Below are 26,062 nucleotides of genomic sequence, written 5' to 3' on the forward strand. Positions count from 1 at the left end.
ATTGCTCCTGAAGGCACTGCTAGGGGCCACAGAGCAGCCAGCTATCTGATTGGCTGACAACTGTTGGAAGCAGGACATCATCCCACAGGGTAACGGAAGCTAGAAACTCAGGCATGATTGTAAAATCTGGCCATGGCTTCCTAGGTGGGTAGAGATGGATTTGTCCCCGACTTTTTATTTGGTTGGAGGGGCTGCCAAGTCTCTGAAAAGCTCTGGGCCGCAACTGGAAAAACAAACAGCCTTAATAAAACAACAACTAGGCTTCAATTGGAGCATCGTAACCACTTTTGGACATCCCCTTTAGGTAGGATATCACAGTGTTATAAGGAGGTGCAAAGTAGATTAAATGCAATAGCACCAGAGCTGAATAGCTTCAGTAATCTCTCCAAGTAATGAAGTATAGGAGCAAGGATGTCTTACTGCAGGTGTACACGTCTTGTTGAGACCACATCTGAAGTATTGCATGCAGTTTTGGACTCTTTATCAATGAAAGAATATACTTGCTGTTGAAGGAGTGCAGTGAAGGTTTGGCAGGATTGTTGTATGAGAAGAGATTGGGTAAACAGAATCTGTGTTCACTGGCATTTATGAGACTGAGAGGTGATTAATAAGATTATGACAGGGCTGCGCAGACTGGATACAGGCTGTTGTTTCCTCTGGCTGGAGGGTCTAGAACAAGAGGTCATAGTCTCACAATGCAAGGTAGGTCATCTAGGACTGAGATAAGGAGACATTTCTTCACTCAAAGGGTGGTGAACCTGTGGAATTCTCTACCACAGAAGGCTGTGGATGCCAAATCACTGAATGTACTTAAGAAAGAAATAGATAGATTTCTAGACTCTAAAGGTGTTGAGGGGAGTGCACTGGAGTATGGTGTTGAGATAGAAGAAAAGCCACAATCATTTGAATGACAGAATAGGTTTGAGGGGCCAAATGGCCTACTTCTATTTTCTATGCATCTATAATTGGATTACCAATGGAGCCTTTGAAATCTTCAAAATTGTGAATGGCTTTGATAGAGGAAAGATGGAGAATCTGTACCCAGTTTGGAAGGGTCAGTAACCAGAGGGCACAGGTTTAAGATAACTGACAAAAGAATTAGTGGCGAGAGAAAAGAATAACAGCACTAATCGTTATGGTCTACAATGCATTGGCTGAAAGGAGGTTGGAAACAAATTGAGGTAATAACTTCAGAAAGGGATTGGATAAGTACATGAAGTGGGAACAAGGCTACGGAGAAAAAGCAGGAAAGCAAAACAATGATTAAATGGATAGTACTTACAAACTGCCCATACAGGTGTGATGGGCTGAATTACCCCCTTCTGTGCTGTATTGTTCTGCGAATCTATGTTATATTGGAGAGCGTTAGTGTGACAGCGCATGATATATATTGGAGAGAAATATACCACAGGTTTTCAGAATAAGCTGTATAGACAGTGTCAGGATGAAGATAGCATTATTTCAAAGTGCGCAGAAGGGATCGAGATGTGACAGGAACCTGGAGGGAAACTGGAAGATGTAAGCCCAAATGAACATAGAATGAATTAATTGGCAAATGTGTGGAAAGAGACAGTTAGTTGATGACAGGAGTTTCGACCTGGGAAAGAAACACAGCAGAAAATAAGGCAGAGCTTAGCAAAATTCTGAGCTAGTGAGAAAAGTCAAAGAAGGTGAACCACCTATTGAAGACGAGTGGTGGGAGTCTGAAACTCACTGTTTGAAAGGGTGGTGCAGGCAGAGACCCTCATAACATTTGACAAGTATTTAAATGTGCGGTTATGATGCCAAGGCATACAGGGCCGTGGGCCAAGTGCTGGACAATAGAATTAGAATACTTGGTGGTTTGTCTTTGACTCGATGGGTCTTTCTGTGCTATATACCTCTATGACTCTATGGCCGGAATTTTACCGGCACACCCACCCCAATTCCAGGGGCAGACTAGGCTCAGAGAACAGCATTCTCCATTGGCCTCCAGCAGGATCATACGAACCTTGGGCAGACGTGCTGGTAAAATTCCGCCCTATGGATATCAAGGTGCCAGCCATGGCTCAGTCAGAAAGTTGCAGGCAAAGTCACATTTTAGAAGCTCTTGCACCATCAAAGGTGCCATCCTTCAGATGAGACATTAAGCGGAGGCCCAATCTGACCTCTCAGGCAGAGGTAATAGATCTCATGGCACTATTTGAAGAGATCTCCCCAGCATCTTGCTCGATGATTGTATGTGGCAATTTTTGCATTGCTGCTTGTGGGTGCAAATTGACTTGCATAGCTCCTTATGTTACAACAGCACCACACTTCAAAATTACCTTTTTGAATGCAAAGTTCTTGGGGAAGACCTGACATATCCTATATGTCATTAAGTTGCATTAAGCTGATCTTTCTGTACACCCTCCCTATGACTATAACACTACATTCTGCACTTTCTCGTTTCATTCTGTATGAACGTATAGTGCAAGAATCAATACTTTTCATTGTATGTTAATACATGTGACAATAATAAATCAAATAATAATGCTTTGGGAGAAGGATGTCAAAAGGTATTTTATTTCAAAGTGTATGGTGTTAAAAAGTGGGTAAGTGGGAACATTTTGTGCTTGGATCAGGATTGGTATTCAAATTGTTATTTTTGGATGAGGAATGCCATGTGATCCAGAGAACAGGAAGTGGTTTGTCAGACTGGAATTTCTTGCTTTGTGTTTTTCTAGAATGAGCTATTTATGTATCATAATTTTGGACCTTTGCTTCAGCGAGAGAGAGGATGAATGGTAGCCAGAGTCACATTTTCTGTTGGTGGGTGACTTTGGGTAGAATAGAAAATGCACTCCTGCCACTTTTTAACATTAAAAGTTTACATATTTAAAATATTTTCCCCTTTCCCCGCTTTTTAAGATCAATCACACAGTATGGCACTTCATGTGTGAAGAGATGAGCAGATGCCTGGGCTGCTCCAGGCCTACTCTTAAACCTCCAACATCAGTGGGTCACCAGTTTGGTGGTAGAATGTACACATGAGTAGTAAGAAAGAGGTGATCTCTCCACTCCTTGCCCAGTTGCTATGTGGCAGTTCTCATGACAGCATGGCATGGGTATGAAGCCACAACTTGACACTTTGAGATGCGTTGATGCTCCGAATGTTAGAGTGTCAACATCTCACATATTTAAAGGAATGAAGTCTCATTGAGAGTAACATTGTGTTTCAGAAAGGCCTTTGGTTACTCTTTTGTTGTCATGTGGAACAATCTGGATGGACTAGTTAGAATATAGAGGCTGAGGAGAAGGGGCAATACAAAATTTAATGATGGTGCCAGTGCTGATGAGTTTTACATATCAGGAAACATGGAAACTAGAAGCAGGAGTAGGCCATCTGGCCCTTTGAGCCTACTTCACCACTCATTTTGATCATGGCTGATCATCGAATTCGATATCCTGACCCCCGTATCCCTTGATCCCTTTAACCCCAAATCAGGTAACATTTTGATGTTAACTACTTTATGCGGTAGTGAATTCCACACATTCACCATCCTTTGGGTGAAGAAATTTCTCCTTATCTCAGCTGTAAAAGGTTTACCCCTTATCCTCAAACTATGGCCCCTAATTCTGGACTCCCCCACCATCGGGAATATTCTTTCTGAATCTATCCTATCTAACCCTTTTAGAATTTTATATGTTTCAATGAGATCCCTTCTCACTCTTCTAAACTCCAATAAATACAATCCTGACGGACTTAATGTCTGCTCATATGACAGACCTGCCATCGTTGGAATCAGTCTGGTAAACCTTCTCTGTACTCCTCTATAACAAGGACATCCTTCCTTAGGTAAGGACACCAAAACTGCATATAATACTCCAGCTGTGGCTTCACGAACGCTCTATACAATTGCAGCAAAACACTCTTATTCTGATACTCAAATCCTCTCATTATAAAGGCCAACATACCATTTGCCTTCTTTACTGCCTGCTGTACCTGCCAGCTTACTTTTAGCGCTGATGCACAAGGACACCAAGATGTCGCTGAGTATCCACCTCTTTCAATTTATAACCATTCAAACAACAATCTGTCTTCCTATTATTGCTAGCAAAGTGGATAACCTCACATTTATTCACATTAAACTGGGTCTGCCATACAGATGCCCACACACTCAGTTGTCCAAATCACGCGGAAGCATCTTTGCAACTTCCTCACAGCTCACTTTCCTATCCAACTTAGTATCATCTGCAAATTTAAAGATAATACATTCAGTTCCATCTTCCAAATCATTAATATATAATATGCACAGTTGGGGTCCCAGCACAGATCCCTGTGGAACTCCATTAGTCATTGACTGCCAATCAGAAAAAGACTCATTTATGCCAGCTCTTTGTTTCCCATCTGCTAAACAGCTTTCTATTCATCTCAAGACATTACTTGCAATCCCATGTGCTTTGACTTTACATAATAGTCTGCTATGTGAGACCTTGTCGAAAGCCTTCTGAAAGTCTAAATAAATCACATCGGCTGGTTCTCCCCGGTAAACTCCACTAGTTGCATCTTAGAAGATTTCAACAGATTCATCAAGCATGATTTCCCTTTTGTAAATCCATAATGACTTTGCCTGATTATACCACTGCCTTCCAAATGCTGAGTTACGAAAGTTGGGCTAGGCTCGCGTTCTTTTCTCAAGAAGATTGAGAGGTGACCTGATGGAGATCTCTAAAATGATGACGTGGCTTGATAGGATACGTGTAGTGGAGATGTTTTCACTTGCAGTGAATCCAAAATTAGATGCTATAAACATAATAAATGCGAGGAGTTCAGGAGAAACGTCTTCAACCAGAGAGTGATGAGAATGTGGAACTCTTTACCACATGGGGTAGTTGAGGCAAATAGCATAGTCTCATTTAAAGAAAAGCTAGATAAGCAAATGAGGGAGACATAAATAGCAAGACATGTTGACGGTGTCTGATAAAGTTAGGTGGGAGGAGATCTATGAACACCGGAATAGGCCTGATGGGCTGAATGGCCGGTTTCTGTGGTATAAATATTATGTAATTTTCCTGCCTCTTATTTTCAAGTGTTTGGTCCATACAGCAGATGTGGCACCACTTGTAGGTTGTGAGAGCTGTTGGATAATTCAGGGATTGGCTCAACCAACTTTCAATGCAATCCCATGTGTTTCATCCATTGAGAGTCTCCCTTTCCATCTCCAAACACTCAGCGCCCCCCCCTGCCAAAACAACCACCCCATCAAAGCAGTTAACACTCTTCAGAGACCAAGTTACTGAACTTCTGCCCAATGCTAAGGGTCATTACAGCAAAAGGTTTTAATATCTGCACTTACCCAATGCAACACAGTGGGTAGCACAGCTGCCTCACAGTGCCAGGGACCAGGTTTGATTCCAGCCTTGGGTGACTGTGTGGAGTTTGCACTTTTGCCCCATGTCCTCTGAGTGCTCCAGTTTCCACCCACAGCCCAAAGATGAGCAGGATAGGTGGATTGACCATGCTAAATTACCCCTTAATATCCCAAGAGGTGTAGGTTCAGGGATTAGCGAGTTAAATATGTGGTGTTACAGAGGTAAGTGGGGGGGGCGGGGGGGGGGGGGGGTGGATCTTGCTCTGAAGGAGAGTCAATCGGCTGAATGGCTCTGCAATGTCAGGATTCTATGACTCTAAAAGGTGTGAGGGACATTCTCATGACCGCCAAAGATAGTCAACCAATGACCATTTAAAGTAAAGAAAATTTTCATGGTCATAAATTATTAGTCTTATTAGCTACAAAACTCTTAAAAAGGAAAGCTCTAGAGCACCTTCAAGACCTCAAGATGTCCTAGACTCCTGTACAGCCAATGGAATCACATTAAGAGTTCAGTAACTGGTAATGTAGGAAACATAATTGCCAATTTGTAAACAGTAAGCCCTCACCAATAGCAATGATTATATGGTCCAGCTAATATCTATGCTTTTCTAGAATTAGCTCTATATAGATTGTAACTTTGGAGCTTTACTCAGCATCAAGGTTAATGGCAGCCCGATCCACACTCTATTGCTGATGTGGCCTTAGGTATAATAGAAAATAATCTCCTGACACTGAGATCTCTTACGTATGCTTTGATGTTACTTAAGGGCATGCAACCTTCATTATGACCATATCTAATAAATTTTACATATCTCATTCTAACAACCTATGACATAGTTTTGGTCTCCATTTTTAAGGAAGGCTGTATTTGCATTGGCAAGTACCACACCTTGGTACTTGTACAAAGATACAAAGGTGTGGCAAGGAAATGGTAAAGCAGAGGTTCCCTAGAGTGGTTCCTGGAATGAGGGGATTGCCCTGTGATGAGAGGTTGAGTAAATTGGGCCAACACCAGCTAGTATTTAGAAGAATGGGAGATGATCTTGTTGAAACATACAAGATTCTGAAGGGACTTGACAGAATGGACACTGAGAAATTGTTTGGTCAATTAGCAAGCCTGCAAATATGAGGTTTATTAGGCGAGGCATAGAGTTTAAGAGCATGGAGGTTATAGTAGAACTACATAAAACATTGGTTCAGCCACAGCTAGAGTATTGTACAACAAACAAACAAAGAACAAAGAACAACCCAGCACGGGAAACAGGCCCTTCGGCCCAACGAGCCCGCGCCGCCGCATCACCCTACACCTATTCTACCCTGCGTGTCTACGAATGGAACCCCTAACTTAGCCAGATTCAGGGGAGAATAGTGTCAATTTGGTAAACCAGTCAGCCTAAGAGCACATCTTTGGGGTGTGGGAGGAAACCGGAGCGCCCAGTTAAGTTCTGGAATCTACATTATAGTAGGGATGTGACAGCATTGGAAAGGTTGCAGAGAAGGTTTACCAGGATGAGGTTATCCACTTTGGGAGAAATAATAGTAGGATGGAATATTACTTAAATGGTGAAAAGTTGCAGCATGCTACTGTGCAGAGGGACCTGGGGGTCCTTGTGCACAAGTCGCAAAAACTCAGTCTGCAGGTGCAGCAGGTGATCAAGAAGGCGAATGGGATGTTGGCCTTTATAGCGAGGGGGATAGAATATAAAAGCAGGGAGGTCTTGCTGCAACTGTACAGGGCACTGGTGAGGCCGCAGCTGGGGTACTGTGTGCACTTTTGGTCCCCTTATTTGCGAAAGGATATATTGGCCTTGGAGGGAGTACAGAGAAGGTTCACCAGACTGATACTGGAGACGAGGGGGTTAGCTTATGAGGACAGATTGAGTAGATTGGGCCTGTACGCGTTGGAGTTTAGAAGGCTGAGGGGGGATCTTATAGAGACATATAAGACAATGAAGGAGCTAGATAGGGTAGAGACATTCTTTCCACTTAGAAAAGAAACCAGAACTAGAGGGCAAAGTCTGAAAATAAGGCTGGGGTGGGCGGGGGGTTGCAGTATAGAACAGAGCTGAGGAGGAACTTCTTCTCTGAGGGTAGTGAATCTCTGGAATTCTCTGCCCATTGAAATGGTGGAGGCTACCTCATTGAATATGTTTAAATCACGGATAGATAGATTTCTGATCGATAAGGGAATTAAGGGTTATGGGGAGAAAGCGGGAAAGTGGAATTGATCCACTTCAGATCGGCCATGATCTTATTGAATGGCGGGGCAGGCTCGAAGGGCTAGATGGCCTACTCCTGCTCCTATTTCTTATGTTCTTATGTTCATTCTTAGCAAGTACAAAAAACAGCTCTCATTGCACCATCTGGCCATCATGTTGATGTACCAGTGGACAGCTTGACAAATGGAAACTGGTGAACTGGGGCATTTCCAGCAATTCCCCTACACATCACCTTTGAATATATCCTTTTAATTTATCTTGGTATACTGGAGTGTGTGCTGAAACGAACCCTGTACCTAAGAAGTCCTTGTTAGAAGTGATGTGATTTTCCAGACTTTTCCTCAGTTTCCCCACCACCTCTCCAAACCACTTCAGTCAGGCAATAAATCCTAATGCTTGGAAAAATCCTGCCCTGTTTATACAAAGAGCAGTCTGCTGTGTCCCTCCTGCTGTGTTCCACCCTAAAGCTCTCCTTGTGTCTCCTTTTCTAAATTTATAGGTTGATGTGGAGGGGAAGCAGGAAGTGGTACTTTACGACCAGTGCACGCGAGACCCGGGCAAGCTGGCGTCGGATAGCTTCACCTCTGTGCTCCTTGGCAAACTGGAGGGCTGCTTCCACTACGTTTCCCTACTAGCAGGTACAGTTTCAACAGCTTTCCACTCTGGCTGTTAATGACTATGATTTCCTTCTTTATTTTAAAAAGAAAAATTTGCCGAATGCTCAGTGTTGTTTGAGATGTGCTTAAGGGTTGTGTTGGATTAATGTTTTTCTTCAGAAGATGTGGACATTCAGGGCGCAATTTAAAGTATTTCTGTGTGAAAGATGTTCATTACGACTACCTGAGGGATACTCCTTTTCCTATTTTATGTGTTGCTATGCCTGCTGGTTGAGTGAGTTTGCGCAGTGAGTAGATGATTTATAACCCCAACAGGGAAGATCCTAAGTTGAATCCAAGGTCTGTGCTGAATTAGTTGTTCTCAGGTGAGGTAAGGGTTTTCCAATTCATCTGAGTCAATCATGGAAAAATTACCTGGTGCTTCCACTCAATGTATAGCCAGTGACCTGCTGCTGTAAATCTGGGTGTGTGGATGTCAAATGAGGAGAAGGGCTTGACTTTGATTGAAAGTCTGCCAATAAATGGCTCACACAGGAGGAGTGGCCTCTTGGGCAAGATGATGGAAGGCATGGAGCATCTCTAAAGCAATGCTTCAATTGGAGATGTAAGCAAGAGTGGAGGACAAAAAAAGAGGCCATTTTCCTTGGTTTGGGCAGTGTGATGAGACATTTTACAGCTGGAGATGGTAGTGTAATGATTATATTACTGAACTTGTAATCTCAAAGCCTGACCCAGAAATTCGTAGAACTGAGTTCAAGTCCCATCTTGGCACTCGGAGAATTTCAGTTCAGTTTAAATAAAATATTTGCGAAACAAACAAGAAATGGCATCAGGAAGAAAACCGGGCATGTTTTCATTCACCCACTCCATTTATTCTTTCAAAATCTAACGTTATTGTATCTGACAGCAATGAAGTTGTGTAAGAACAATGCCACAGAGAACTGGTAACCATGAGAGTGGAGTAGGCTGCAAGATACCTGGCATAAGATGTATAATCTGCTGCAGTCAGGTCTGTGCAAATTATTCACTCTCAAGAATGACACAGTGGCAAGGAACATGTAACGTGGTCATGTCTAAGTATTTCCCCTCACCCTCCCCTTCAAATTGGTCATCAGGTGGGGAGATACCAGTAACTGAATCACAGGCTGCTGTTAAACCAGAAATGTAGACACTGTGGAAGCAGAAATCAGTCTTGTGTGGCTAATTGCTCAAAAAGAAAGGGTTTTTCCAGAGCTGTCAATTAGTGGCTGGCATGGAAAAGACTTATTGTAGGCTTGGAAAGAAAAAGGCAAGTTCGAAATTGTAATGACAGGGTATGACATTCCCCTTTTTTTTGTGGAGTGCATATTTATATCTTTCTGTCACTGTCTGGTGACTAGGTCACAGAGATTATTGGGAAGAGGATAACAGCAAGCTATTGGGGTGTTAAGTGCTGCCTCACAGCTCCAGGGACCTGGTTCAATTCCCGGCTTGGGTCACTGTCTATGTGGAATTTGCATGTTTGCGTGGGTTTCCCACAGGTGCTCCAGTCTCCTCCCACAGCCCAAAGATGTGAAGGTTTGCTTGATTAGCCACGCTAAATTGCCCATAGTGTCCTGGGATGTGTAGGGCATGGAGTGGGATTGTTGTGAGTGCAGTCTCGATGGGCTGAATGGCCTCCTTCTGCACTGTAGGGTTTCTATGGTTTCTGTCTGCTGATGTCCTTCAGTTATGAGAGTGCCGAATTGGTGACCTGATGCAACTTAAAAGCAATGCTAGGAACTGGATTGGGTTTTTCTGAAGAACTCTGCTTAAAACATCAGAACAATAGGGGCAGTCCATTTAAACTGCCTCAAAATTGTTCAATTAGAATCATGGTTAACTCTATCTTAATTTGGCTCTGTAACATTTATTAACCTTACTTAACAAAAATCTAATCTCAATTTTGAAATTTTCAATTAACCTAATCTCAACAGAGCAGAGGATTCCAGACCCTTTATGTGAAACAATACTTCCTGACATCCCCCTGAATGGCCCCTTCGAATGTACAGTTATGTTCCCCCCGTTCTGGACTCACCCAGCAGATGAAATGGTTGTTCCCAAAAACACTATCAACTCCTTTAATCATCACTTCATTAACCTGTACCTCTTTCCTATTTAACGCATCTCCACTGCTTCATTTCTGCCACAACTCCAGCAATCACAGTAAAAAGTGATACCAGTGGAGCAAGCCTTTCGATTAATAGTGACATTCTTTGTCTTTAAGTCAGAAGATGCAGGGTTTGAAGCTAAGGTGAGACAGTTCTTGTCAGTAGTGACTGGAGCTCCATTTCCTGAATTCTGCAATGATGTCCAGTGGGATACTAGTGGGTTTGGGTGGCCACGCCATATCCTTTCTATTGTGGGAGTCCATAGAAGCCTCTAGCAACGCAGGACCAACCCACCTGATTCACTGACAGAGGGATTGCTATGACAATGGAGGCAAAGTTCATGACCAGTCCTGTCAGATCGTTACACAAGCTGCAAGTCTTTCGACTGCTGCTTACTATTAACCCGAAGGGACTGCATGCAGATGTGCTAAAATACTGAAATACTGATGGAAGTTCCACCTGCCAGTCTTTCTAGCTGTTAAGACCCCTTCATCCTGATTGTCAACTGGGATTGCACACCTTGTTTGTGTTTAAATGCAGGGCTAGTCAGCACTTACAGAGCAAGAATTGCTTGAGCTATTATTAGGCAGTGGGTGGATCTCGATGTCTTGACTGTTGTTGCAATCTCTTCAAGCTTTTCCGTCATACTTGTAGCAATCATCATCACTTTTATTTGGCACTTTACCATTGTTGTAGAGCTCTCTGGATATTGTCCCACCCAATTAACAGTAAGATGTGGAATTGTGACAAGCCAACAGCACACTGTGCCTCGCGAATGGTGAGACAAAGGAGACTCCTGTACAGTTGTACACATAGGATCAGTTCCCTCATTTGATTCAGATATGGTGACTGATGTTCTTTTTAATGATAGGAAATGGAAGGGTTGGGTGGGTGGGGGAGATTGATATGCAGATGGGAATGTGCTGGACAGGCTGCCGATCACAGTTGTACCGCGCGAGAGCATTTGATGTGGCAGCAGGTTTGCTGAGGTACTGCGGGGTCAGCACAAGATTTAAGCTGCCCATGCTTCCACTTGTTTGGACAGCATATGGTCTAAGTTCTCCTCGATGTGAGGTGACCAGTTCAGACCCTAAGTTACCAGTTACTCATCTGGATCATTTTATGTGGGGATCTACCTTGACTTGGTACATCAGTGTAAAACAGGCAATAGCAAGTTGACTGCTTGTTTTTTAGACCACTCGCCCAACATTTATTTCTCATTAACTTCATTGGGAGAGGTGCATAAAATAAGTTGCTGATTGGCTGTCACCCGTTTTCCACTGTTGAGCAAAGTCAAGATGACCCAAAGCAGCATGATGGTCAGTCAGAACTGTGTGTGCACATCTGGAATAGAACAATTGCACAAACACCATTACTGTTCATGTAGACAGAAACCGCATAAATTGCAGATTTGTCTTTTGTTCACAGGTTAGCAAGCTTGTGGAACAGCTAAGTTAATTTTCTGCTAACACTTTGCTTTTTTAGAAACATTGTCTCCAAGTGTTAATATTGCCTCCTTAAAAGATTATTATTGCTTGTTTCTGTTAGCTTATTAGCAACTTCTGCAAAAAATGTTTGCTATTTGTTTCAGCTTTGTGATTTGCAAGAATTAAATGTTTCTGCCACTGACTATCTGCGTGGGAAGGCTTTGCTGGAAACAGCAACTGCTCCACATTTTTGTTACACGCACAGAAACAAATGCAGAGAGTAAAGGTCAAGACAAGATTCAGTCCAGTTGTCTGATCTTTAAGATGTTTTAAATGCAGTACTTGAGGTCACAGGACAGTGCCTCCCTTGCATTTGCAATATTAGTTCCCTCTGCCGATGACAGAATTATGGACTTTAATGATATAGCTCTCATGATTCTCATAAAGAAGGCATTTTGATCAATGTATATGTGGGAGCAGACAGATGGATATCTTTCTTCTGAGAATTTTGATGTGGAAACACATGTCTAAAAATGTTTACAAGAGCAACGATCTCCCCAGTGAGGAACTGGTCTTCTTAGTGAGGAACTGGACTCTCAGTGATGTACTGGTCTCCCCAGTGAGGTCTCCCCAGCAATGTACTGGTCTCCTCAGTGAGGAACTGGTCTCCTCAGTGAGGTGTCCTCAGTGAAGAACTGGTCTGCCCAGTGAGATCTCCTCAGTGAGGTACTGGTCTCTCCGGTGAGGTACTGATATCCCCACTGAGGTCTCCTTAGTGATGCACTGGTCTCTCCAGTGAGGTACTGGTCTCCTAGTGATGTACTGGTCTTCACATATAGTACAGTTTTCCTTTCTGTGGTACATACCTCCCTGCCAGGGTACAGGTCTCTGTGGTATGCTGCAGGTCTCCCTGGCATATTACTGATCTTTCCAGCATGGTGCAGGTCTCCCCAGCATGATTGTTTAATTCTTTCATGGGCTGTGAGCATTGCTGTCAAGGCCAACATTTATTTCTTATTCTCACTTGCCCTTGAGAAGGTAGTGGTGAACTGCTTACTTGAACCACTGCAGTCCATCTGATTTAGTTACACTCATTAGTGAGGCCCAGGATTTTGACCCAGCATCAGTGATGGAATAGTGGTATGGTTCCAAGTCAGAATGGTATGTGGCTTGGAGGGGAACTGTGGTGTTCTCATGTGCCTGCTGTCTTTGTCTTTCTAGTTGGTTGAGATCGCAGGTTTGGAAAGAGCCATCAAAGGAACCTTGGTGAGTTGTTGTAGTATATTTTGCTGTCATTATGAATCAGTGGTGGAGGAAGTGAATACCTTGGTTGGTGGATGGGATGCTGATCAAGCAGGATGCTTTGTCCTGTATGGTGTTGAGTTTCTTGAGTGTGGATGAATCCACACTTATCCAGGCAAGTGGGGAGTATTCCATCACACTCCTTACTTATGCCTTGTAGATGGTGGACAGGCTTTGGGGAGTCAGGAGATAAGTTACTCACTGCAAAATTCCTAGCCTTTGACTGTGCCTGTAGTATTTATGTGACTGGTGCAATTCAGTTTTGGTTGATAGTATCCCCAGGATGTTGATAGTGGAGGATTCAGCAATGGTAATGCTATTCAATGTCATGGGAGGATTTTTAGATTCCGTCTTCTTTTATATGATCTTTGCCTGACACTTGCATGCTGTGAATATCACTTATTAGCCCAAACTTTAATGATACTGAACATTGTGCAAGTGATTCTGTGCTGTAGCTTCACCAGGTTGACACCTCATTCTTGGGAATGTCTAGTGCTGTTCTTGCCATGACCCCTTCATTCTTCATTGTACCAGATTGATCCCTTGGCTTGATGGTAATGGTAGAATGAAAGATATGTCAATCCATGAGGTAACAGATTATGGTTGAATTCTGCTGCTGCATATGGCCCACTGCACCCCAGTTTTGAGTTGTGAGATTTGTTTTGAGTAAGTCCCATTTAGAATGGCAGTAACATACTACAGTATGGAGGGTATTCTCAATGTGAAGGTGAGATTTTGTCTTCAGAAGGACTGGGGATGGTCACTCCTCCCAGTACTGTCATGGACAAATGTATTTGTTGGCATGGCTGGTGTGCTGTTGTCAAAGTCAATGCCGGATGGTCTATCCTGTTTTATTCCTTATTCTCTTTTCTGTGTTGGTTTGCAAGGCATTTCAGAGGGCAGGTAAGACTTTACATTGCTGTGGGTATTGAGTCACAAGTAGACCAGACCAGGTAAGGCCAGCAGATTTCCTTCCCAAAAGGACATCAGCGAATTAGAAGGTTTTTATGACAAACATGGCAGCATTACAGAAACTAACTTTCAATTCCTGATTTTTTTTAATGACTCAATTGAATTAATTGAATTTGAAAGACCAGAACATTAGCCTGTGCCTTTTGGATTACTAATCAGCAGGTTCTCCCCGTGTCTGCGTGGGTTTCCTCCGGGTGCTCCAGTTTCCTCCCACAGCCCGAAAGACATGCTGGTTAGGTGCACTGGCCATGCTAGATTCTCCCTCGGTGTACCCGAAAAGGCGCTGGAGTGTAGCGATGAGGGGATTTTCACAGTAACTTCCTTGCAGTTTTAATGTAAGCCTACTTGTGATACTAATAAATAAACTTTTAAACAGGATGGTGGTCCTGAGATGTCTTCAGTGTGAATGCCGTGAATGCAGCTCATGGCACTCTGACTTCCTGCTGTGCCCTGACCTCCTGTGGGTAATCTAGCTGCAAATAAAATGGAGAGTGCTAAGCAACGCAGACAAATTGCAAACTGTTTGAGAGGTTCCCATTAACTGCTTCAATAATCACCCCAACTGTCTTTCTACTACTGTCGGGCCGGGTTGCCTTTACTGCAGCACAAACGCTTCCAGGAAACGTGCGCAGGAAGGCTGGATTGCATCGTGAAGCTGGCCTGACATTTTTCTTTTCCCGCCTCCAAATTCTCCATCTCCAAAGCTGGAAAGTTGTCCCACGGATTGAAATGTTGTATCAATACGATGTGATTGGGATCCCATCCACACGCAATGAGAACAAAAGTGGAAATATTACACTGCAGTATAAATACTAAGACTGTGCTCCGAGATAAAATAGATTCCACATACAGTGGCAGCAATTGTAGGCAGCTTATTCAGAGATTTATGCTTATTTAAGATCAGCATTTCTTGAAAATTCTGAAGGATTTCTTTGTAATTATGTGGCAATGGACTTGAAGTTTTGTTACATTTTCTTGCGGGATTGTTGGCAAGAACATTCTAGTCTCGGTACATTAGCAATATTTGGGCACATTAGCAACATTTAAGAGGCATCTGGGTGGGTACATGAATAGGGAGGGAATAATGGGATACGGACCGAGCAAGGACAGTTTTTTTTAGTTATGGCATCATGATCTGCACAGACAGGAGGGCTGAAGGGCCTGTTCCTGTTCTGTACTTTTCCTTGTTCTTTGTAATTGCTCCTGTAATAATTTCAAAGCCAGGTTTATGCTTTGCTGTAATATTATTGAGTGGGATGTTTGAGAATAAGTGCAGGTATATAAACACGCACAACTGTATTTAAATGTGTCAGACAGACAATTTTTCTCAATGTTTCTATCCCACAGAGCCCAGAGAGTGGACAACTTTGGAACTGTCTATTTGCAATATTAGTGATTGTCAGGTGATCTTAGTCACGTGAGGATGCAAAGGAGGACAGTCAAGCAGTTGACACAGTTTGAGAGCTGTCTGGCTGCAGGCACCACTCGAGCAGAAAGAGAAGAAAAACATTCCCTTTGTGATCCTGTGAACTCTTCACTTCCCAATTAGGCTGTCAGTGAACGGATGGTAGGGGGTAGTCAAGGTCATCAAAATAATAAATAGTCATCCATTGCCGCTGTCCACAACAAATAAAAAAAGGGATTTTTCTGCAAACCAGTGTCTGTATAACGAAAAGCGCCCGTAGGAATACAAGGAGGTGGGAAGTGAATAATATTTTGCCAGGGTTGCTGTGAAAGAAAATAAAAATCGAAGCTACGAATAATCCCCTTATTTATTTTACATGTGGGCCCTTCAGAGCGAAAGTTGGTAGCTCTGTGGAATGTGACACTGCTCACAGACACGAGGGGATAAATTCCACCATGCAGCAATCCCAGTACATTGCTTCAGATAATGACCTTTTGAGTATTTGGGATAAAGGCTACCATTGCGCTGAGTTCTGCATTGGTCACCCTGAGTGACAACAACTTACATCCAAATTGCATCCTCAGCGTGGTTTAAAAAACATGCCCAAGGCATATTGCAGAAGTATAATATGTACAAAGGGTTGACAGTAATCCAAGAGATGTTGGGATGGCTGATGGAAAGACTTGGTAAAAGAGCTAAGTTGTAAGAATCCTTAAAGCAGGAGAAAAGTAGAGGGGCAGAGAGGTTTAGGGAGAAGTTTCTGGAGCTGACAATGTGACTGTCAGTGCTGGTACAAAGGAAGTCGGAGATGTACAGCAACAATTTGATCGATGATTTTGGACCAATACAAGGTGATGCTTGACTGGCCTGATGTCATTTCATGTACAAATCTTGCAGCTGACAATGACGGAAGATTCAGGTTTGGCTCCTCAAGTCAAGGTTATCGTTTGTACACTCAGCTCTACCTTACCACCACCACCACTCTCAACTCCTCCACTGTTACTAGATTAGCCAGTACTGGAGAAGTTTCCTCCAATTAAATATTGGAATGACTGAAGCCCTTGTTTTCAGTTCGCTAACTACTGACTCCACCCTCCACATGGCATAATCTGATATTAAACCAAGTTGTTCACAACATTGGTGTTACACTTGACTCTAAGATAAGCTTCCAATTCCATATTAGTGCCATCTCTAAAGACCACCTCTGTAACATTTCTTGACCCCCTCACCATCACCTCTAAACTCAAATCCAACACACTCCTAGCTTCTCTCTCACATTCGACCCTCTGTAAACCTGAGCTCGTCTAAATCTCTGCTCTTCATGTCTGAACTCACAATTCTATCACCCCAGAACTAAGTTGGTTCCCAGTCAGTTTAAAATTCTCATCATTGTTTTCAGTTCTCTCCAGGGCCGTGCCCCATCCTATCTCTGTAATCTCCTCCAACGCCACAATCCTCTGAGATATCTGCCCTCCTCTAATATAGGCCTCTTGTGCATTCTAAACTATAATTTCTGCACCATTGGTTGTCGTGCCTTCATTTGTCTAGGAGCTGAGCTCCAGGGAGTCCCCTCCCTACATCTCTCTGCTTTTCTTCCTTGCTTTCTTCCTTTCTACCTAGCTTTCTTCCTTCAAGATATTTCTTAAAAGCTCCCTCTCAGTCCAAGATTTTTGACCTGTAATATAATTCTATGGATTGGTTTTATACTTTGTTTTATAATGCTATGAATATAAATTGTTGTTTTTGTTTTTGTTAGAGAATGACCCTCTAAAAGGAGTAGTGAGAAGAGTATATCATTCTGGGGAGAAGCTCTGAATCTGGGTAAACCTAAAATCCTCATTCCCTTCAGTCCAAAAATCTCCTCATAAAGAAATAGACCAGATCAGACTAAACCAACATACTTCCAACTTGGAGAGATAGTGGAGAAGCAGCAGACCAAGCCATTTTGCTTGGGACGTCTCCATATTGCACATTTCTGCTGATGGCTGAAGAGGCCAATCCTAGACAGTTTCTGCCACAAATATCACACATGAAACTGCAAAGTGTTGTGGTAGGTTGCTGTTTTTGTTGCTGGCGTCTGTTGCCTGGTGCTGGTCATTGTGGTGGTGCACATGCCAGGTCACAGGAAGTGTTGCTATTTTCCTTTGTCGTCAGCTAGTGACGCCCAGGTGTGATAATTGATGTTTATGGCTTTCACATCAGGCTCGCAAGCATCCTTAACAAGGAGTTTTGGGCAACATAGTGGCTCCAGCTATTTTGTAAATTGAGTTTGTGTCTTTATATGCCCTGTTTGTGAACAGAACTCCCAGTCACCTGATGAAGGAGCAGCGCTCTGAAAGCTTGTGGCTTGTGCTACCAGATAAACTGTTGGCCTTTAACCTGGTGTTGTGAGATTGCTTACCCCAGTCCAACGCCAGCATCTTCATGTCCAACTGTCTCACTATAAAGAAAGTCTTTGGGTTTGTTCTGTCCTGCAGACGTACCCGAATTAACACAACCACCTCTGTATGATGAGTGCTAACGAACCTGGAAGCTCTGTCTCTGAGAATGCTGCCACATTCATGATTTAGTCCTGCCTAGATATACTCATAATGTACCACAGGTAGTGAAAATGGAAATTATTGCACTTCTTTTCTTGACAGCTGTAGGTCAGTCATGTTTCACAGGCATACTGAGGACATGGGTCTTATAAACCACCAGCCTGATCCTAAAGATCATCTTGATGTTGTGAGTTTCATGATCAGCCAGAGGTGTTAGAATCCATAGAATCTCTACAGCGCAAAAAAGAGGCCATCCGTCCCATCGAGTCTGCACCGATTCTCTGAAAGAGCAAACTCCACACAGTCACCCAAGACCAGAATCAAACCCTTGTCCATGGCATTGTGAGACAGCAGTGCTCACCACTGTGCCACCGTGCCGCCCGCAGTGGTAGCTGCGTTCCAATGAAAATCTCAATTTCTGCAGCACGGGATGGGCTTTCTGGGATCATTTAGTGTGATCAGGAGTGGAGAGGTAGCATGTTTTCTCATGACCACTGTTTTCTTGATGCTTTAATCAGAATGAGCAGGTTACAAGCATTGGAAAGACAATCCTTGAGTCTTTGTGGCTGAGTCTTTATGTGGGTGACTATCGTGCAGCATCAGAGTGGGGAATAGAATGAAACAGGGCTGTGTCCTAGCACAATCCCCTCCCTCCTCCTCTCTGTTAGACATCTTCTCCATGCTCCTGATCTTTGCCTATCTGCTTGTGCACTAGGTCAGCCTGCAAGCTGCACAATCTAGCAAGACTGAAAGTGAAGACAAAAACATATTGTGTCGTGATCACAGAACTTCTCATAAGCAAACAAAAAAACTTATAATTATGTAAGACCTTTCACCATCTAATGACATTCCAAAGCATTTTACAGAAAACAAAGTGTTCTTGAGGTGTTGTCATTTTGAAAATGTGACAGCCAATTTGTGTAGAACAATGTCCCACAAACAACAATATGATAAGTTTTAGTGCGGGCCGGGTACTGAGCAGAACTATCCTTTGCAATAGCGCTTTGGGATCTTTTATGTCCATTGATTGCTCAACCAGGGCCTCAGTTTAATGCCTCAACCAAAGGACAGCACCTCTGTCGGTACAGCTTCTCCTCAGTACCGCACTGAAGTGTGTGCATAGATTTTGTTGTTTAGTTTGTGGAATGGGATTTGAATCTGAAACCTTTCAACTTGAATCACAATCGACGCAAGTTCCTTTTGGTGGAGGAGAAACCCCAAGCTCTGACTCAGTTTATCTTTCAGCAGCAGAAATTGAGTTTGCCGTTGGATCAGTTTTGGACACAGAGGTGGAGACAGAAAACTGAAACTACAAAATATTTACCACCAGTAGGCAGAGGAAGGGATCTTTATCTCAAGTGCTGTACGTATGTGTGCATCATGTGTGTGGTCATAACGAAACCTGAGTAAGCTTGTGCAAGTCAATGCAATCCTAAAGTTATTGCGTTTTCCCATTTTGATTGCTACTGGGCAAAGCACAGTTGAAATCTGATAAACACATAAGTTGTTCACCAATGAATGTTTTGCTTGGATCCAAGTTTCTATAAACATTTGATAAAAATAGCCTCTTTGCAAATTTTTGTGCCACAGCCCATTTAATCATTCATTCAGCAATCCAGTTTAATGATAAACAACAAAAAATCACTCAAGAAAATGATTGGACTGTAAAAATATGCTGCTGTGTCTTCTGTTACATTTAGCTGAGGACTGATTCATCTAGTGAATGAGCATTGTAAAGTGGATAATTTGGGAGATTTTATGTATGGCTTATGATTTTGAATTTAACCATTGTGCTTAGTTAATAGTTAATTGCATACTGTGGGGTTGGATAGACAGTATCATAGAATGGGAAGGCTGTAATGCATTGGATTTGAAGTGGGAGTGAATGGGAAAGGAGGTCATTCTGCTGAGCTTTCATATATGGAAGTGAATGTAATTTAGATTTTTATCATGAAAGTGAATGGGTCACAATCACCATAGAGACCAATAACTTGAAAAAAAGCGACCGGTGAAAAGGATTATAAATCAAGATTTTCTGTTTAAAGACTTTAACTGTAGCAAACAAATCAAAAGCAACAGAGATCAACATTACTTACCAGAGAACTAATTTACCAACTTAAAAAAGGTATTTTGCATTAACCAATTAATGCAATGGAAATATGCCATGAAATACATTTTTATTTTAATCAGATGGATAGCAATAAAAGATTAAATGTCAAGGTGCTCCCAGACGCTAGGAGGTCCAGTTCTCCCTGCCACAGCAGGTCGAATCTTCCAGTGTCCTTTGCAAATCAGTCCTGTCAGACAAAGTAATCCAGAACAAATAGCTATCAGCAAGGTCTATCTCGCCGATTTGTTCCTTAAACTGCAAAGCCCTGCCAGTCCTGTTCCCTTCCTTTTGAACATAAAACCAAATTTTACTTGCATTCTGCTTAGCTGTTAGCACAAAAATAGTCTTTTCCTCTGCTCTTCACAAGTCGCTGATTCTGTTTCTCTCTCTCTCGCCCTATATCTCTGTGATTCAGGTGTTAAACCTGTCACTTGATTTTCAATAGGTTTCAGTTACAGATCACATGGGCTTATCTCCAGGCAGAGTTAGTATCATCACCAGCCCCTTCTACCCATCTGGGACATTCCGTTTTCACCTGAAATTAAAGGAGACATTTTAAAGCGTGACTGTTTTATAAAGTCTTGTGTTCATAACTATGGTGCTTAGTCCATTGAGGTTCAGTACAGTGAAAGTGAATGGTTATGGTCCTTTGAGGTTATATACAGTGAGCATGAATGGAAAGTGGTTATGCACATTGACTAATATCTGGTGGGAGTGAATGGAAAAGGTTTGGATCAATTACACTTGGACCAATTTCTCATTGACTTTGAGCCAATTAGAGCGAACATTCTTGTGCTGGGAAGAAGACGCTGGTGAGGATCCAATCCTGCAGCTGGATTTTACACGACAACAGTGTATTTTCTAAACACATCATTGTTCACTGACCGTATATCATATGATGTCCAACTAAAAATTTGCACACTGGCTTCTGTTTTATTCTTTGCTTTAATGGGGTTCATTACATATCATTAAGGCATCAACAACAAAGAGGGATCAGAGTGTGCAGGATTGGGTTAAATACTTGATCTGATGACACTATAAATGATAGGTTGTCTGGGTTGAAAAATGAAACATGGCTTTTTCTAATTATACCTATAAATTATACTGTAATGACAATTTTGTCTCCCCTATGAAATAAGATGACACTTATACAAACTTCTGCAGAATGACCGCATTTTAATGCACAGCATAGTTTCCTGTGACATATCCACCAAGCATTGGTTTGCCGAACTTTACTGTACTGTTGCCAATGATAGCCTTATTCCCTGTGTGAGAACTGAGTCAGATTTGTCCAATGTCACATTGCATTTCTGATTAGTGAATCAAAAGTGAGTAATAGATATGGTGGTTGAGCACATGCCTTCAAAACATGTGTCACACTATGATTACAGATAGAATAGAAGCATCAAATCCCTACAGTGCAGAAGAGGGGCGGTACAATGGCACAGTGGTTAGCACTGCTGCCTCACCAGGGACCCAGGTTCAATTCCAGCCTTCAATGACTGTGTGGAGTTTGCGTGTTCTCCATGTGTCTGTGTGGGTATGCTCTGGGTGCTCCGGTTTCCTCCCACACTCCAAAGATGTGCGGGTTAGGCAGATTGCCCATACTAAATTGCCCCTTAGTGTCAGTGGGATAACAGGGTAAATATGTGGGGTTATGGGAATGGAGCCTGGGTGGGATTGTTGTCGGTGCAGGCTTGATGAGCCAAATGGCCTCCTTCTGCACTGTAGACGATCTATGATATTACATATATTTTAACCTTCCATGATTTCATTGGTAAAATGTTGAGTAGAAAGTGTTGGGACTGTTTCATTGCTCTGAGTGGTCTATTTGTTTAAATGAATGATGAACAGAGTTTGTGAAAAATAAGTTTATATTTCCCTGTATTACTTGAATGTAAGTAGGGGCTTTTTCACTAAATTTAGTGCATGTGGAGAAAACAATGTTGCCAGAGGAGAAGCAAGAGTGTCCAATCAGCAATTCCTATATGACAACAACAGCACTGAGGGCTCTTGAAACACCAAGGCCCACCTCAAGAGATTGTTTTCTCCACTGCCTCAGAACGTTGTTGGGATGGCATTGGTTACAGAATAAGACTTTGTAGGCTTCAGTAGGTTAACAGCAAGTCTTTATTAACTACTTGTAATTATATGCATATATACTGTACGGGGTACAGGCAAAGTGCTATCTCCATGTCTAGGTCTTCACACGTCTCTGCTCGATGCAGTGACCTCAGTTTGGGTCATGTACCTTCTTAACGTCACCATGCAGTCTCACATTAACTCTGTATGGTTTCGACCCTTGTACTACAGAGGCAACATTATCCCAATGGTTATCAGAAGTCCTGAGGAGTTTCATTGAGCCTTGGGGCAGTTGAGCCTTCATATCCAGCTTTCCTTCCACTCACCAACGATGTAGCTTGCAACTCAGTGCCCATATGGACATTCACCAGTGTGGCGCTTGGGCTCCTGCTTGCCCTGTGGAGTCTGTCCTCATTACCTAATAAGTAGACTTCACAGCTTCAGATGAGACTCAGATAGTCTCTGACGTTCGTGAGGCATTTCTGGCTGACAAAGAAGGCATTCCACTTATACATCAATCAGTAGGTGAAACCATGGATCTTGAGGCCTTGTAACTGAGCAGATGGTAGAGGTTGAGAACCCAATGCTAATCCGGGATATAGCAATTAGCATGTCAACATCTGCCTGCTCATGTGACATTCATCAGCCAGGGTACAAAAAGTTCCACAGCTGCCATTTTGCATGGAACTATTGACCCTCATGCATAAATATATTGGAGAGATTTGTATGTATTGTATCTAAAATATCTGTATGCTTAAGGAAGACAGTTTGAACTGTTTTCTATCAATTGATGGAATTGGCATTGTTAAATCTCTGGATGCCGTTGAAGAGGGCATGTGATGCTTGAGAAAACTAAAGTAGTGCTGTATAGTCAGTGCCGTTGTATTCCAGGTGAGAAGTTAATTCAAGTTAGAAGAATGTAAAATGTCTCAGCAGACTATTTTGAAGAAGAGCAGGAGCAATCTGCCTTTTGGACTTGAGCGCAAAGATCAAGATTAGCACTCCAGTGCAAAACTGTGAGAGGGCTGCATTATTGGAGATGCTACCTTTCGATGATATAATTAAGTCCTATCTCCCCTCTTGGGTGGAAGCGAAAAATCCTTTAGCATTATTTTGAAGAACAGAAGTGTTATCTCAAGTATCCTGGTCAATATTGATCCCATAGTCAACATCACACTATTAGGTGGTGGGAGACATTGCATTTTTGTGGACTCTAACTGTGCACAAATTGTCTACTGTATTTCCTACATTACAATAGTGATCAGACTTCAAAAAGTACTTAATTGGCTTAAAGTGCTTTGGGATGTCCAATGGTCATAAAAGTCACAATATAAATATATGGGCTGAATTTTAAGGAAGTGGGGGCTAGTTGAAGCAGCATGCACTTACCCCCCATCTCTGTAATGTGATGCAGGAGGCCTTGTCAAACTGAGGGTGGGATTTCTGCCCCTTCAGTGGCTGGAAACCCAGCCCTCAAGACTGCTACCCAGTCTGCCAGTTCAGAGTATCGATGCTACTGGAACTGCAGAGAGACCATGAAAAAATGTTGTGGATGCTGGAGGCAGGGGGTGAGATTTACAGCACAACCCATCATGTTTCATGAGACACAGCCTGTCTTTGACCAGAAGCATGATCTACCAGTCCCACCATTATCATTGGGACTTCCTGTTGAATGCACCTCGCACCACTGGGGAATGGATATGTTCGTGGGTTATGTGTCCTGGATCCATTCACGGCTGCCCCCAAAAGATGTATACCCCTTTCTTCATACCCTTTTGCTAACTTTGATGAAAAGGCACCCTTGTTCACCTTCCACTGCCTGCGTAAGATGGCAGTGGAGATGGAATTAAGGCCTTAAATTGCAATTAATTAGATATTTTAGAGCCTCAACAGGCCTGCAGGTAGATGGGCTAATGGGTACCTTACCCAACTCCTGTATTAAAGGGGCCATGTCGGAGTTGAGTGGGAAGGCAGTAGGCAAGCTTTCTATCATCCTTTATGTGGCCCCCTCTGCTAAAATAATGCCTGGTGTTGGGGGGGGGGAGGCATAAAATCCAGCCCTATGTCTTTCTTTCTTGTTTTCTGGGCTAATATTTATTCCTCAAGCAATATCACTAAGAACAGATGATCTAATAATTACCTAATTGCTATTTCTGATGCTCCGATTGGCTTTTCCTTAGCTTAAACAGCAACCGTACGACATTAATTGTAGAATGCTCTGTGATGTCTGAGATTGTGGAAGGCCCTTTACTTGCTACTGCAGCAATTATTTTTCTTAGGGTCCAGGAGTGGAAAGGGATGAAGAGGTTACACAGAAAAAATTTGTATTGCATTAAATTTAGAATCTGACATTCCATTTTAGATCCTCCCAGCAACCAGCAGTGAAATCATTGCAGTTGACATGAGTTTAACACATTTGCACATCATTTTCTCTCTTCACCACTTAATAGAGGTGTTAATCTATTTGAAATGAAAAAGAGTAACACACAAGTTCAAGTAGCAGACAAGAATGTGCCACATGAACAGGTTAAACATTTGTCCACCAGTATAGCCACCACAAATTTCGGCCATATGAAGTCAATGATTCAAATACAAATTGAAAATAGATTGAAACATTTCTTTCAGTAACATTTAGTTTCCTTCTCACTCAGAGTGTTATCCACTGAGCATGACATTCTTCCACCGTCGTAACTATACACGCTGGTGGGGGCTTTGGTAGGTTGGGTTTAGGGAGAGGCAGTGAGCTTCTGAGGGTTGTGTTATCACCACCCTTGTGTGTGGTGAAGCCATGTTAACAGTGGAGTGAAATGGAGTTCAGGGGCATTCCACTTGGAGAATGAAACATTGGGTCATTTTTCTGCAAATTGTTGCATCATTATTATTGAATGATAATCAGTAACTCATCCATGTGAAAAATAGTTTGGCCAAGTTGGTTAGCCTATAGATAATCCCTGTGGCATGGTGGATCCTCCAGCACTGATATGGGCTAAAGTTTCTGTGTGTACCAGGAGAGTCTCCCATTGCAGCTTTTGTTCCATTATGTTCATCAATTCAGCTAAACCTGCAGCAGATTAAAGTGTTCAATTTGATGCCGCCTTCGGTCAAAACAAACTCTTTTTTCTAGAATCCTGTACAATAATTCCAACAGCTCCAATTGCTGACTAATCATCCGATGCCAAAGTCTACCAACCATTAACAAGGATATCTTCAGGGCACAATATTTCATTTTGATAGGCAAATTTATCACTTATCTTAAACTCTGATGTGATGTTTACCCCAGGCATTGCTATGGGTGTGCAGCTGATGTCTGTTCATCTCAGTGGATGAAAGGTAATTGTCACATAATGCAAATTTAATTTTGTAGCAAAGACTACTTTCAAAGTGCCAGTAACCAAAGTGATGCGCTGCCCGGTATCTACAGGACTGTTAACTGATGAATCTGTGTGCAAAGATTTCCACTAGATCCTGTTTTTGAACTCTCAAAATATTCTGAATTAAACTGGATAAATCAAACTAGCATCAAGCCGTCAGAGTGCCCTGTCTCCACAATGACCACTGGCAGAAACTTGGAAGCTTATGTAGAGGTAGCATAGAATCTCTACAGTGCAGAAGAGGCCATTCAATCCTTCGAGTTTGCATCAGATCTCTGGCAGAGTATCTTACCCAGGCTGTCTCCCCCACTCTATCCCTGTAACCCCACACATTTAACATTGCTAATCCATCTAACCTGCACATCTTGAGACACTGGGGGGACAATTTGGCATGGCCAGTCCATCTAACCTGCTCATCTTTGGACTGTGGGAGGAAACTGGAGCTTCTGGAGGTAACCCATGCAGACATAGCGAGAATGTGCAAACTCCCCACAGACAGTTACCCGAGCCAGAATTGAACCCTGGTCCCTGGAGCAGTGCAAATCACTGTGC

The 26,062-nt window shown here is 42.6% G+C and overlaps 1 protein-coding gene across 3 annotated transcripts in view; it reads left to right on the plus strand.

Annotated features, from left to right (window-relative positions):
* Positions 1-26,062, plus strand: part of LOC145343934 (dual specificity protein phosphatase 8-like) — a 202,374-nt gene that overhangs the window by 101,123 nt on the left and 75,189 nt on the right. For all 3 annotated transcript variants that reach the window (XM_080190476.1, XM_080190477.1, XM_080190478.1), the window contains one exon: positions 8,055-8,193. In XM_080190476.1, coding sequence (XP_080046602.1) covers positions 8,055-8,193 — 139 coding nt within the window. The remainder of the gene's footprint in view (positions 1-8,054; positions 8,194-26,062) is intronic.

The sequence above is a fragment of the Carcharhinus amblyrhynchos genome, chromosome 6, assembly GCF_965287045.1.
Source record: "Carcharhinus amblyrhynchos chromosome 6, sCarAmb.v2.hapA, whole genome shotgun sequence".
NCBI classification, from domain to species: domain Eukaryota; kingdom Metazoa; phylum Chordata; class Chondrichthyes; order Carcharhiniformes; family Carcharhinidae; genus Carcharhinus; species Carcharhinus amblyrhynchos.